We start from the raw sequence: 13,910 nt of genomic DNA, 5'->3' as shown, positions 1-13,910 counted from the left end.
GACTAAAGGGTAGACATTATGAGCAGGGTGAAAAATCAGGTCGTCTGTTAGCAGCACAATTAAAACAACGTGAGGCAGCTCTGGCCATTCCTGCCTTACGTTCGGAAAGGGGTGAGATTCTTACGCGACCACAGGACATTGTGGACACCTTTGCATCCTTCTATAAAAAACGTTATACCCCTGAAACATCGGTAACTGAAGATCAACTAGATTCATATTTAGCAGATATCAATCTCCCTTACCTTACAGATGAAGGTAGAGCTCTGCTTGGTGGTGACATTAGCAAAGAAGAAATTGCTATAGCCATCGCCAAATTGCCTTATCACAAATCTCCAGGAGAAGACAGTTTTCCTGCGGAATTTTATAAATGGCCTGGGGCAGAAACTGTTGATGCTGTATTTACTGCCTTTCAAGAGGCGGTTCAAACGCAGTCACTTGGTCCTATTTCTAACAAAGCGTTGATTGCGGTTATTCCCAAACATGGTAAGGATCCACTTGTCTGTAGCAGTTATCAACCTATCTCCCTCATAAATAATGATGTCAAGATTTTAGCTAGTATTTTAGCGGCACATCTACGTAAAGTCATTCCCTCTCTTATACATCATTCACAGTTTGGTTTTGTCCCAGGTTGTTCTTCTAGGAATCATCTCCGTAGTCTGGCTCATACTTTATGGTCTGCAAATAGGATGACAGAAGATGCTGTGGCTCTCTCATTGAATGCGGAAAAAGCATTCGACGCATTGACTGGAAATATCTTTTTGCAGCTATGAAACGCTTTGGACTAGGTGATCAATTTATTTCTAAAGTTCATCTCTTATATGATACTCTGACAGCCCAAGTCAACTGTGGTGGATTTATATCCGATCCCTTTCCCATTAAGCGAGGTACCCGACAAGGTTGCCCTCTCCCCCCACTTTTATTCTTACTAGCAATTGAACCTCTTGCTTCACTCATTCGGCAGTCACTTTGTGTACAAGGTATACATATAGCAGGAGGCACTTCTAAATTATACTTGTATGCTGATAATATTCTGCTCCCGTTAAAAGATCTCCCTCACTCTTTGTCAGCTGTACTTAAGACAATTGATGGATTTGCGACTCATTCCGGTTACAAAGTGAAGTGGGATAAAAGTGAGGCTCTACCGATTTCTTCTGGTACCACCAAAGCATTAATTGATGGATTTCCTTTATGTTCCAAATCATCCCAATTGAAATATTTGGGAGTCTTGGTCAATAAAGGCCTATCAAACATGATTACAGACAATATCACACCCCTTATAACACAAATGGAAACTGACTCTGCAAAATGGTCTCTCTTGGGTCTTTCTATGTGGGAAAGGGTACGGGCTGTGAGGATGGTTACCTTACCTCACTTTAGCTATATACTTGGTATGCTCCCACTTCTTGTTCCCTTGTCTATACTTCTTAGAGTGGATGCCCAAATTCTATCTTTTGTTTGGGTATCTACAAACCCTCACCTGGCTGCTTCTTAATTATTGGCTCGTTTGGTGGTTTGAGATTACTATCATCAGAACATTATTCTTTAGCCTTACATCTCTCGCAGCTAGTTTACTTACTTCTGGGTATAACAGATCCTCCACAATGGGTCACAATGGAACACTTTGTACTTAATCGAAATGATGGCCTAGATTTCCTATAAGGACTCCGTCTTCCATGTTCCTCTCCCCTACATCCAATAATGCAAGCTACTTATCAAACATGGCAACAAACATATTGTATCCTCTGAGTTGCCCATCGATTACACTATAAAGCCCCACTCTGGGGTAATGAAAGTATTCGGATAAAAGACTGTGCACTCCAATGGTCTAGATGGAAATCAAGAGGAATACACACGATTGATCAGCTTATCCTAATTGGAGAACTAAAATCCTTCGATTCATTTAGTGAAGAGTTTGGTCTCCCGCCGCATCAGCTCGCATGTTACTCGCAACTGCAGTGCTGTCTCAAAAGATGTCTTGGATCTCTTCCCTGGTCTCTGAATTCTTCACCTATTCTAGACTAACTTATAACTTCGGGCCTGCATAAAGGTGTATTATCAGGCCTGTATAGTATCTTGATTAATCGCCTATTTTCACAACCACTTCTTAAAGCTCTTCAAGAGAAATGGCAAGACCGTCTGCTCATCATTATTGAAGACGGTGACTGGTTGGGCATGCTAGACAAGGGTACCCGAGAGGCTCGTTTGAAGTTTTGCCTTTTTAAGACCTTACATGATTGGCACTGGACACCTCTAAAATGACAAAGAGCAGGACTTTTACCACACTCTAATTGTTGGAGGTGTTCTGGTGCTAATTGTGATCTTCCTCACATACTTTGTGATTTCCCTTCCATTCCGAATTTTTGAGCATATGTAGGGGACACTTTGAAGGATTTGATCTCTTCTCTTCACGCTCCTCTTACCCCTTCTATCATTTTATTACGGGATTTTAGAAGTCTTGCTACTATTACATGCCCGCAACGTCATCTTTTGCATACTGCTCTCTCCACAGCTAAAAACTGCATCCTACGACATTGGAAATCATCTAGTCCTCCGGCACAGGAAGAATGGATGGCAGCAATGATTCAAACTGCTTCTCATGAACGTATTATTTATCAATTACAGGATCAAGAGGACAATTTCCAGCAAGTTTGGGCTCCCTTTCTTCATAATCCGTGAATTCTTTCCCTTCCACTCTTATCATATGATATAACCCTATATTGTAATCTTTCTTTAATTTGTGTATATGTACCTACATATATTCATAAATTATTATTTATCTAACTCCTGTGTATTCATTTAGGTTCTCTCTATTACCTTTCCTTTTTTTTTCCTCTTCTGCTTTACAATTTTTTTTTATCTCTTATTTTCTAAAATATGGACTAAAATTATTTCCCTTTCTTACTCTATAACTCTACATAACTTATCTATCACTTATTGTTTATTATTGTATATAAATTCTTGTTACTCTGTAAGTAATAAGTTATTTTATAATATTATGTACATATTCTTATTCCTATGTATTGTTAACTTTTTCTTCTCAGTAAATAAATACGAAACAAAACAAACAAAAAATAGTGAATTGACCGGGATATATGGGAAACCTTATATCCAAAGTGAAAGGTACAAGCAGCACTTCACGCAGGCTGCAATGGCAGTACTGCAGACACAGTTTGAATGGGCTCCTATGGGTGGCATAATGCATGCTACAGCCCATAGCAGATCCCTGGTGTGCCAATGCCCTTGGTACCTCAGTACCATATAATAGGGACTTACAATGGTACCCCAGTATACCAATTTTGGGGTGTACAAAGTGCTTACAATTGAATTTAAAGGAGAGCGCACTGTGACTGGGGTCCTGGTTAGCAGGATCCCAGTGAACTACATACAAAACACCCTGACACCAGGCCAACAGTGGGGATATCAACACCAGAACGATCCTCCTTTCCTACAGCCACCCTCTCCATGAGATTGTGGAAACCTTCGATATCTTCTGGAGGTGAATCGGCAGGTTGCTACAGATGTGGGGACGGTGTTTGTAGAACGCAGTCATCCCATTCATCCAAAGATGGCTATGTCCTCTTCTCTTTTATCATCCATCATCATCTCTGAGTGGCGCTGCGACATGGGAGGCAGGCGTCATTCTAGGAGTAGCTGGCAGAGGGAGCGGTGCTGGAGCAAGAGGGGTGACTGATTGTGGTGGCGCACCAGGCTGCTGTTCCGGGGGTTGCAGAAAACACCTTGAATAATCTGTGAGCTTCGTCTGGAGGTCCTGTATCAAACAAGCAGAAAGGTGTGCAGTATCCGTCTTAGATGGAGGCTTATAATGTCTTGGAAGTGGAGGGTACTAAATCTGATAATAAAGCCCTTCCTTCTCATAATCTTCTTCCTCCCGGCATTTAACCTTCAGTTCTGAAGTGCTGTGGGCGGGACCAAAGGCCGCCGTCATCATCAGATTCCTCTAGGTACAGCAGGTGACTTGGAGGCAGAGGTGAGACCTTACTGGGTGAGTTGACTTCAGGAAGTAGAAAGGTTCTGGTGACCTTGGAAACCTTAATCATCAACAATGGTGTCGTTGTCGGAGGGATGCAAGCGTCCTTCTTTAGCATCGTGTTTTCTTTTTTTTTAAAGTTTTCTATAGCGCGAACTAGACCTGAGACATCGGGTATCAGAGCGCTTTACATGAGCACCAGTTTTGTTAAATGAGGACACATTCATTTGTGTAAGGCATGGGGAGATTAAGTGATTTTGCACTGGCACCCTTTTGGCTGCCTAGCGCCAACGAAAGGACCCTTGCACCATGTGCTCTATTTAACATTATACAGCACATTCCTGTCCTTTCCTTGCACTGGCGTCCTTTTGGCTGCCTAGCGCCAACGAAAGGACCCTTGCACCATGTGCTCTATTTAACATTATACAGCACATTCCTGTCCTTTCCTTGCACTGGCGCCCTTTTGGCTGCCTAGCGCCAACGAAAGGACCCTTGCACCATGTGCTCTATTTAACATTATACAGCACATTCCTGTCCTTTCCTTGCGCTGGCGTCCTTTTGGCTGCCTAGCGCCAACGAAAGGACCCTTGCACCATGGTACAAGGGTGCCTGCGTTGCAGGCAGGATTGTTTTTGTGTAGGAACGGACACGTTCCTGCACAAAAACAATCCGCAGCGTCATTTTCCTCTTTTAAGTGTGCTGCATAGTGCAGCACACTTAGAAAGAGGAAACAATGAGGAACAATAAAGATATTTCTCGTCGTTGTGCCTCGCCTGGGTAGGCTTGGGTGTGAAATTCTGCTCCACTCACAGAGTTGCAGAGTATTTCCTACTCCGTACAGCGGAATTTTTTCCTTGCTCGCCATTGGCGAGTGTGAGCGAGGAAAATCTTACTCCAGACCACCCCCTGGCAAGATTTCTTAACATGGGCGGTCATAGATGGTCGCTACCGCTCACGTTGATAAACCTTGCGTTCACGTTGAGGAAGCTGTCGCTCAAGTAGAACATCTGCTGGAACGACAAAAGAAGCAGTGCCCGCTTGTGCTGCATGTGGTGCTGTTTGTGCTGTTTTTACAGTGCGGAACAAACACCCTGCGCAAAACAATAGCGCTACCGGCACTACGTAAAGCTTTCCGCCGCTTACAGAACTCCACATGGTGGAGTTTGTTTGTCACTTTGCATAGTTCCGCATGGTGGAACTCTGCATATTCAGCCCAGAACTACTCCTGGGAGGCATCGTTTTTTGACGCATTCCCAGATTTACCAGTGTTGATAAATCTGTGAATGCACCAAAATCCATGGGTGCAAGGGTGGGAACACCCATGCTCCTTCCATGGAACGCCTCTCTGGGAAAGAGTACCACAACGCAGCGATTTGTACTGGGTTGTGCTTCTCCAGATTTATCAAGCCATGAAAGGCCACGCAAGGTGGTCTTGCGTTGCACGATGAATCTTACTTTAGCGTTGCGTTGCCCTTGGGACTCCCTTGCATGGCAGAAGGATGATGCAACTCATTGATAAATAGGCCTTTGAATATATAGTGCGTGTTTCAGTTCTGGATGAATCTGGTCCAGGTAGGACTTCCAGGCAGGAGCTGCTCTACTAACAAGGTAGTCGCTCAACGTACTGCCTGGTCTTGTCACAGTAAACTTTGTTCCCAACCTAAATTGTAGTAGTGTTCTTTCACAAGTTTTATAGTGTCACATCCTACCTTACTTAGGTCTATCTATAAGGCCCCCTATTAAAATTGAATTAGCAAGTTCCTCAAGTGCCCCAGCCAGTTACCTTGATCTGGACCTCCACATCTATACGTATCTTCCAGTGAACGCAAATATACTGCGGCCTTCTGGGTCCTTACCAGTCTGGTCTAATACAGGCACAGGTTTTGTTGCTGCCAGATCAGAGACAGGCATTAGGCTGAGTTCAACATACAGTGATAACAAGGGGGTACATGGTACCAACCTTAACAGTGCCCTCAAAGAATTATTTTCGGACACTTGAAGTGGGTCTAGGTTACCATACCGCTAGAGCTCAGCCCCATAAAGCACAGCTGCTACCGCTTTAAGCGTATGTATCTGGAGTATGGTACTATTAGTTTTGGCAGCTGCTTTTTGCCGACATTTTAATACCACCCCAGAAGACTGGAGTAAGACTGTTCTGGCCTTCAATACCTGCGCCTTCCAACCAAGTTGTTCTGTAATTCGTATCCTCAGGTAATCAGAGAACTTTGCAACCTCAATTGTCATTTATCAGAAGCTTCCGCCAGTTCCAGTGATGACCCTCGAGCCATAACCTCAGTCTTACTACAATTAATGGTGACGTCTTTCTTATTACAATAGTCAGCAAAACTGTTCACCAATCTATGCCTTGCATTCGCCGTTCAGCAAAAAACAGAATAGGATCTTTTCTCCAGCTGTTATGGGAACATCAATAGGGTTCCCCAGTAGATGGTCAACCGCCATGACCTTGTGCAATCAACAAGGTCAAATACTGACTTCAAATCAATGAACATTAGATACCATGATTTATTTTTATTATAGACTATTTGTAGCATCTCATATACAACCAAATGGTTTGATGGATTGTTGCGACCCTTGATCTGAAGCCAGCCTGCCCCTTGGTTAGAATATTTAAATTAAAATCAGTCTCGAGTCGGGGTATCACGCGTGAGGACGGCGTCCCCTCACTTATTTTAGCGGGAGCTCGATAACTGGAGCAAATGGAGCCACACATTCACTCTTTGGCCTCTCTGGGGCAAGATCAGAGCTGGCTTCTCTGATGCAATCGCATCTAAGGGGTGAGCGAGGGGAGGCAATGAGTCTGATGGTGCAAGCCACCTTTCTTGACGTCACTTCCTGTCGTGACGTCAGTGTCCCCCCACTTCTTTTTTTAGGACTTGTGCCCTGACTAAAATGGACCTATATGGCCCCACTCCCTGGGAACTCTATGGCCCCCACTCCTTGGGACCTCAATGGCCCCCCTCCCTGGGACCTATATGGCCCCCACTCCCTGGGACCTCTATGGCCCCCACTCCCTGGGACCTCTATGGCCCCCACTCCCTGGGACCTCTATGACCCCCACTCCCTGGGACCTATATTGCACCCACTCCCTGGGACCTATATGGCCCCCACTCCCTGGGAACTCTATGACCCCCACTCCCTGGGAACTCTATGACCCCCACTCCCTGGGACCTCTATGGCCCCCACTCCCTGGGACCTCAATGGCCCCCACTCCCTGGGACCTCTATGGCCCCCACTCCCTGGGACCTCTATGGCCCCCACTCCCGGACCTCTATGGCCCCTACTCCCTGGGACCTCTATGGCCCCCACTCCCTGGGACCTCTATGGCCCCCACTCCCTAGGACCTCTACGGCCCCCCCTCCCTGGGACCTCTATGGCCCCCACTCCCGGACCTCTATGGCCCCCACTCCCTGGGACCTCTATGGCCCCCACTCCCTGGGACCTCTATGGCCCCCACTCCCTGGGACCTATATGGCACCCACTCCCTGTGAGCAATATGGCACCCACTCCCGGACCTCTATGGCCCCCACTCCCTGGGACCTCTATGGCCCCCACTCCCTGGGACCTCTTTGGCCCCCACTCCCTGGGACCTCTATGGCCCCCACTCCCTGGGACCTCTATAGCCCCCACTCCTTGGGACCTATAAGGCATTCTTGCTTCCTTGCAGTTCCCCTCTCTTCACGGGTAACAACCTCCCAAAACCTCCTCGCTCTCTTTGTATACGTCGCTTCTTTCAGCTCTGCCCATAGAGTATCCTGTGATGTCTATACTCTCTCCTATAGGCTCCAAGAGCCATTCACTGTCACCTCCTGGTGGAGCAGGAATCAAGCCTGTAAATCTTTGTGCCTCATGTTATAACATTCCTGGTGGTACCACCGGGGGCAACTGTGCCCGCTTAGACCCCCCCACCCCTTCACTGGTATTACTGGCCGCGACGACGGAGTTTCAATCCATGAACCAATAGACCCTACATAATCCGTACATTCAGGGCAGCATCCTTTGGGGCATTAAGGGTGGCGGGTCCATATCTTGTCATGATTGCAATTAATAGGATTTCATTGAGATATGTCTCATTACTCCATCCAGTTCTTCTCCTGTTATGTAGGGGCCTCCTACTGCTCTTCACAGTGACACCACACTACAAATGTGCTGATCAGTAACCCCCACCATCAAGGACGTTTTAAGGACTTTGGGGTCGCTGGGCCAAATGTTTTTGGGGGGCCCCTGTTCAGAACAGCTTCGATTTTATGATCCAGTTTCAGCTCTTCCATGCCCTCGTTGGCAAGAACACTGACAGTGCACAGGCACACTCATCCAAATTCTAAATGTGTTTACATCTAATAATCAGGGATAGTAACCTGTTTTCAATATTTTAACACAGCAGCAGCTCATTAATATTACCTCAAATAATCTCTGTGACCTCCACCCTTCCCCCCCCCAATTCTAATATGCGAGGTCCTGGATTGATCTAAAAGAAACATTTTTGATGGATGTTGCATGAAACATAAACAAAACATTTGTCTGCAAAATGTCTGTGATAGACTCTCACACATTACCCACATTAAACATAAATTAAAGGAAAACGCTATTTACAAAGATCTGTTTAAGAATTATTGAAGGTCATCAGGGCAAGACTCTCTGCAGAACAGTGCTGGCCCTATCAGGGGCCCCCTGAAAGGCTGGGGCCCTGGGCCAGAGCCCACTTTCCCATGCCTTAAAATGTCTCTGCCCACCATTGGCCTCTGTACCAGGTCACTTACTGTTGACGTGACTGGGGCCGGAACTGGCGCTTTCCAAGGTGGTGAACATGATGCCAAGGGTGAAAAAGAGTGCCCTGAACCCCATGATGCTCTTGGGGTGCTCCGCTATTGGCATCTTCTTCCTGTGGGGAAAAGGACAGAAAAATGTTTGTCACTCACTGATGTCAACAAAAAAGAGTCCAAAGATGGGTTTCTGTGAGGAGGTATCACTGGGGCACCCCCGTGGAGAGTGCTGGTGGCAGCGTGTGACATGCTTCTGTCACGTGTGTTGCCTTACATGAGGTGTGTCACTTTCATCGAATGACGTGATATTAACTAGTTTTTGGGGAACAAAATGTGGATTTTGGTGTTTAATGCATAAAATCCTCAGGGTGTGGCAAATATCATACACTTGTCCCTTTTCGGTTCTGGCAGGTTTTACAAAGAGTGAGATATTTAATGCACCCTGTAATTACCGGGTATGGTAAACCCTTCCTGCTCAGATTTCCGATCCTTGACCAAACAGGGGTTGTCGTGAGAGTTCTCATGAACGCCACATCTTCACCCCCACATGTCATGGTGTCGGCACGTGCAGACCAGTCCTCGACGTCAGCGTATAAGCCACACATTTGGGGTGCAGTCGACAAGCTGGGGAGGGGGGCTCTGAGATGGCAAGGGGATAATTCCATTTATAAAGAACACTATTTATTTTATTTATTTCTCTATCAGTTGTACTGAACACTAAATGGAGTAACCAAATCTAAGCACATAAAATCGAGGTTACGGAAGTAAACAACAATCAGAAAACAAGCTCTGGCAAAACTAATAAGTCTGACCTTTGTGGGTATGTTGTTTTTTTAAATGTTTTTAATGCAAGCATATTCCACAAAATCAAACAATTAGAAAAAAAAACTATAGCCACCTTAACATGACTGTTAGAATCCGGGTTCTCTGGTTGGCACAGGTAGGTACTTGTGTCAAGTAGGGAAACTTTCCTCTAGTCAGGGTAGGGGGGTACACTCCAACAATAACCCCTGCTCACCCTCTAGGTAGCTTGGCGCGAGCAGACAAGGCCTATCTCAGAGCGTTTAGGTTAAGCATTTGTGAACACACACACAGTAACTCAGTGACAACCCCACAAATGGACTCCACACTGGGATATAGAAAAATAATACTTTATATATGTAGTTTAGGCTTAGCACAAGACCAGATAACGTTTAAACAGCCCACAATACGTATTAAACAAAGAGTTCTTGGTTTTAGCGTAGTTTTAAAGTTCTGTGCGCTTCGTTCCTGTCCGTACGCTTTGTACGTGGTAAAAACTGCTTGGGAACGGGTCTCACACGCACTGTAGGTGCTTCGGGATGAAGCGTACACCCTACGGTGCGAACAGGCACAGTACTTTTACTTGGGAGTTCGTCACGGATGTTGCTCTGACATCAAGCACGATGTACGGTGCGTTGTCCTCCTGGTGCGATCGGTACTTCGGTACGTTAGACCTTGGGCGTGCAGGCCTTCAGGGGACGGTGCGTAGGTACGGTGCGTTAAAAGTTCGTCGCGGCGTTCGTGCCGTACCATGAGATCGGCAATCTTGATTCGAAGCGCTGGATACAAGTGAACAGTACGCTCCGCACAGGGGAGACGTACGCAACTACCGTACGCACCACAGCCTTTCTAAAGCAGGGGAAAGGAGCATACGCCGGCAGTACGGTTCGTAGGGGATAGTAGTAAGTACGGTTCACAGTCCTTCCGTTACGGTGCGAGCAATGGCTCGTAGGGGCCTGTTAGTCGCGTTGCTCTGGCCGGATGATACCTTCCTTTGCGGTGCAAGCTACGGCTCGTAGAGGGGCCTTAGTCACGTGGTTTGGGCCGGACAGCGGGATACCAGCTTTTAGGGGGTATGCTGCAATCAGCGAGACGTACGCAGCAGTTCGAGTCGAAGATGCGGGGAAACCGGTCCGTTTTCCAAGGCGATCTCACGGCGGTGAAGTCCACTGGTCCTGGGACTTCGTTCAGGGGGCAAGCTCACGCACAAGCCCTTGGAGATCTCTCAGCACAAGTCAAATAAAAGTTCCTTGAGTCTTTTCTACCTCTTCTTCAGCAGCAAGGCAACCACTGCAGGCCAATCCCCCAGGTCAGGGACAGTACTCCTCCATGCAGCTTTTCCAGTTCCTTCAGGTCGGACAAAGGTTTCTTCTTGGCAGGACAGGATCTAGTTCCTTAGGAGCAGGGCTCCTACATTTATACCACAAATCCTTTGTTCTCTCAGGCCAGGGGGGCCCTTGCCTATTTCAGTCCAGTTCTGGAGCACTTTGTTGATGCGATGCAGGCTTCTTCTTTCAGGGTGCAGGGCAGAGCCATCAGACGCTCCACAGGGGGCGGAGCCGGCATTGTGGTGGCAGAGCACAGCCCTATTCAGAGTCCAGGTGTACTCCTCCCACCCATCTATAGGTCAATCTTTCTATTCACCACCAGGCTAAATAGCCGTGCCCATCTGGGTTTCCCCAGCCCTGTCACTCACACAAGCCAGACAGCAGATACACATCACGCAGAGGCGGGCTGAAATGGTTAGGCAAGCAAAGGCCAACTTTCTAAAAGTGGCATTTGCAAACGCAGAATATTAAAATAAACCTTACTAAAAGATGTACCTTTAGTATTCTGAGTTCAGGCATACTAAACTCGATTTTCTACCATGTTCCCTGGGTCTGTTAGGATCATAGGATGTAACAATCTTAACAGCCCATTCTGGCCTATGAGAACAGGGTAGCCTTACAATAGTGAAAAACGAAAATGGCTGTAATTCACTATTAGGACATGCCACACACATCAGGGCTTGTCCTACCTTATGCTACAATGCACCCTGCCCTTGGGCCTACCATAGGGGTGACTAACATGAAGTTAAGGGAAGGTTTAGGGACTGGCAAGTGGGTGCACTTGCCAGTCAGCATGTCAGTACCAGACTGCACGCAGGTTCTGCAATGGCAGACCTAGACACATTTTACCAGGCCGCTTCTGTGGGTAGCACAACCAGTGCTGCAAGCCCACCAGTGGCATTTGTATTTACCCGCCCTGGCACCCCTGGTGCACTTTACTGGGGTCTGATAGTAAACCAAATAAGCCAATCATGGAATCCAACCAACATATACATTTACAATGGGGAGAGCATATGCACTTTAGCACTGAAGAGCAGTGGTAAAGTGCCCAGAGTCATAAAACAGCCAACAACAGGTCAGAAAAAATGCAGGAGGAAGGCAAAAAGTTTAGGGATGACCCTGCAAAAAGGGCCAAGTCCAACAATGACTATTGTATGCTTAGATTTGTTTTTAAAAAAATTGAGTAACATTCACTGAGGTGGCCACTTTAGGAGTGATATATTTTTGTAATACCAATCCTTTCAGTAATGCCATGCATTTTCTATTAATATTATTATTTGTGAAGGACACAGTAGTAAATCACTGTAGTGTCATGCGGGACATGTTCTAGTGTCCCACAGGAAGTTGTACTCCCAGCCACTCCTCTGAGGGTTGGACACACTGCACCCACACACCCATCCATCACGGGTGTCACGAGTGACGCGGCTCTGCCAATAAAAGGGCCCGGATGCACGTGCTTGTGGCCAGTTACTACAATCCACTAGTGTCTGTGTCTGTCTGTTCCCTGATGTGGGCATGAGGCCCAACATCACACTGGCTATGAGGGGGTCCCAGCCCCTGTGCACAACAGCTGCATCTGCCGCGCCATGGGAGGAGTGGTTCAGTATAAAGCACCGGCACCTGTCTGCCTGCACAGCCCGTGGTCACCCTACAGGAGACACCACTAGGAGGCTAGGCGTTACGAAAACTGCGGTCCTGAAGAGCCTCTGTGGATCGCTCCATGCTACCAGCCCTTCACTGAGGTTACCGTTAAGGCGAGGAAGTGTACCCCCGCTCACTGCCACTAGCAGTGTGACCACCTGAGCCCGCGCAGCACCGACAGGAAGATGGTGAGTGTCTCTGCGCCCCCCCTGTCTGTGCGATGCCGTTGACCGCCCAAGAGCTGCCGAGGCCGCACCGGCGTGGAGCGGCACCCAGGGCATGTAGTGTGTCACATCCAGCTAGCGAGGAAAGGTACCAAGGCTGCTGCCGCCCGCTGGAAAGCCTGCCCCTGTGCAAGCTTGGCTGCGGAGAACTACATGCCGCGTGGCCTGTGCTTACAGCACTTTCGTCACTGCCAGCAAGCCGCCCAGCACATATGCTCCACCCCTACTGTGCCTCCCTACCTTCCTTGAGTGATCAGCACGATCCGGAGGATGGCGCGCGGCCGTAGGCTCGGGCTGCCAGCAAGTGCATGGACCCAGCGCCAGACGCCGCCACAGACCAACTCCAAGTCCCAACAGCTAAGGGGAGAAAGCAAAGCAACTCCGCAGCCTTCCACAGGCACCTGCAAGTGGTAGGCAAGCTCCTGCCTGCATCATCAGCCTAGCGTGGCCGGCCTTTGGAAGGAAAGCTGCTGCACTGTGCGTGGAAAGCACAGACAGCGCCACCTTGTGACCAGCGGTGCAAACTGCACCCACCAACACAGCAAGGAGCTCTACACTATCCCTGTCAGCATACCGTAGCCTGCAGCAAACTGGATAAGTGACTGCCACCCAGAAGCAGACTACCAGGGCCCAGCACCTTAGACACAGTGCTGCCTCCCGGTGAGTGTGAGAGGCAACACACCCTCCTGCAACTACGCTGAGCAGGCCCAGACAGGAGCTCCCAGCCTGGGTCTTCACAAAAAAAAGAAAAAGAAGCAGACACACACACACACAGGTCAAGACCAGGTGGAACATACCTACTACTGCAACAGCCAACTGCCCCCAATCAAGAGCCTCCAGTTCAAGCTGGGAGTAAACCTTTCTACGAGGAGATGGCTACAATGTCACCTAGGGACCACTGAGAGACACCGCATAAGCAGCATAGAAACCACAGCACAGGTGGCTGCAGCACCATCTAAAGACTGCTCAGGAGCATCTCCAAAACCCATGCCTAAGTGCTGCTGCCAACAGTTGGAAGAGGGGAGACTCCAAACCCGCACCTAGCAAAGGGATACCAGGCCCCAGGACTGCTTCAGTGCAGGAAAGTGTCAAAGAAGTGAATCACGGCAAGCCCCAAGAGAAGCACAGAAGACAAGGTGCATTGCGC

The 13,910-nt window shown here is 47.8% G+C and overlaps 1 protein-coding gene across 1 annotated transcript in view; it reads right to left on the bottom strand.

Moving 5' to 3' along the window:
* LOC146863469 (uncharacterized) overlaps window positions 1-13,910 on the bottom strand; it is a 171,584-nt gene that overhangs the window by 82,583 nt on the left and 75,091 nt on the right. The window contains exon 2 of the mRNA XM_085643376.1: window positions 8,767-8,888. Within this exon, the coding sequence (XP_085499502.1) occupies window positions 8,767-8,881 (115 nt within the window). The 5' untranslated portion in view covers window positions 8,882-8,888. The remainder of the gene's footprint in view (window positions 1-8,766; window positions 8,889-13,910) is intronic.

This window comes from Triturus cristatus, chromosome 2_2, assembly GCF_964204655.1.
Source record: "Triturus cristatus chromosome 2_2, aTriCri1.1, whole genome shotgun sequence".
Taxonomy (NCBI): domain Eukaryota; kingdom Metazoa; phylum Chordata; class Amphibia; order Caudata; family Salamandridae; genus Triturus; species Triturus cristatus.
Note: the sequence above shows the minus strand (reverse complement) of the source record. Positions and strands in the feature narration are given on the sequence as shown.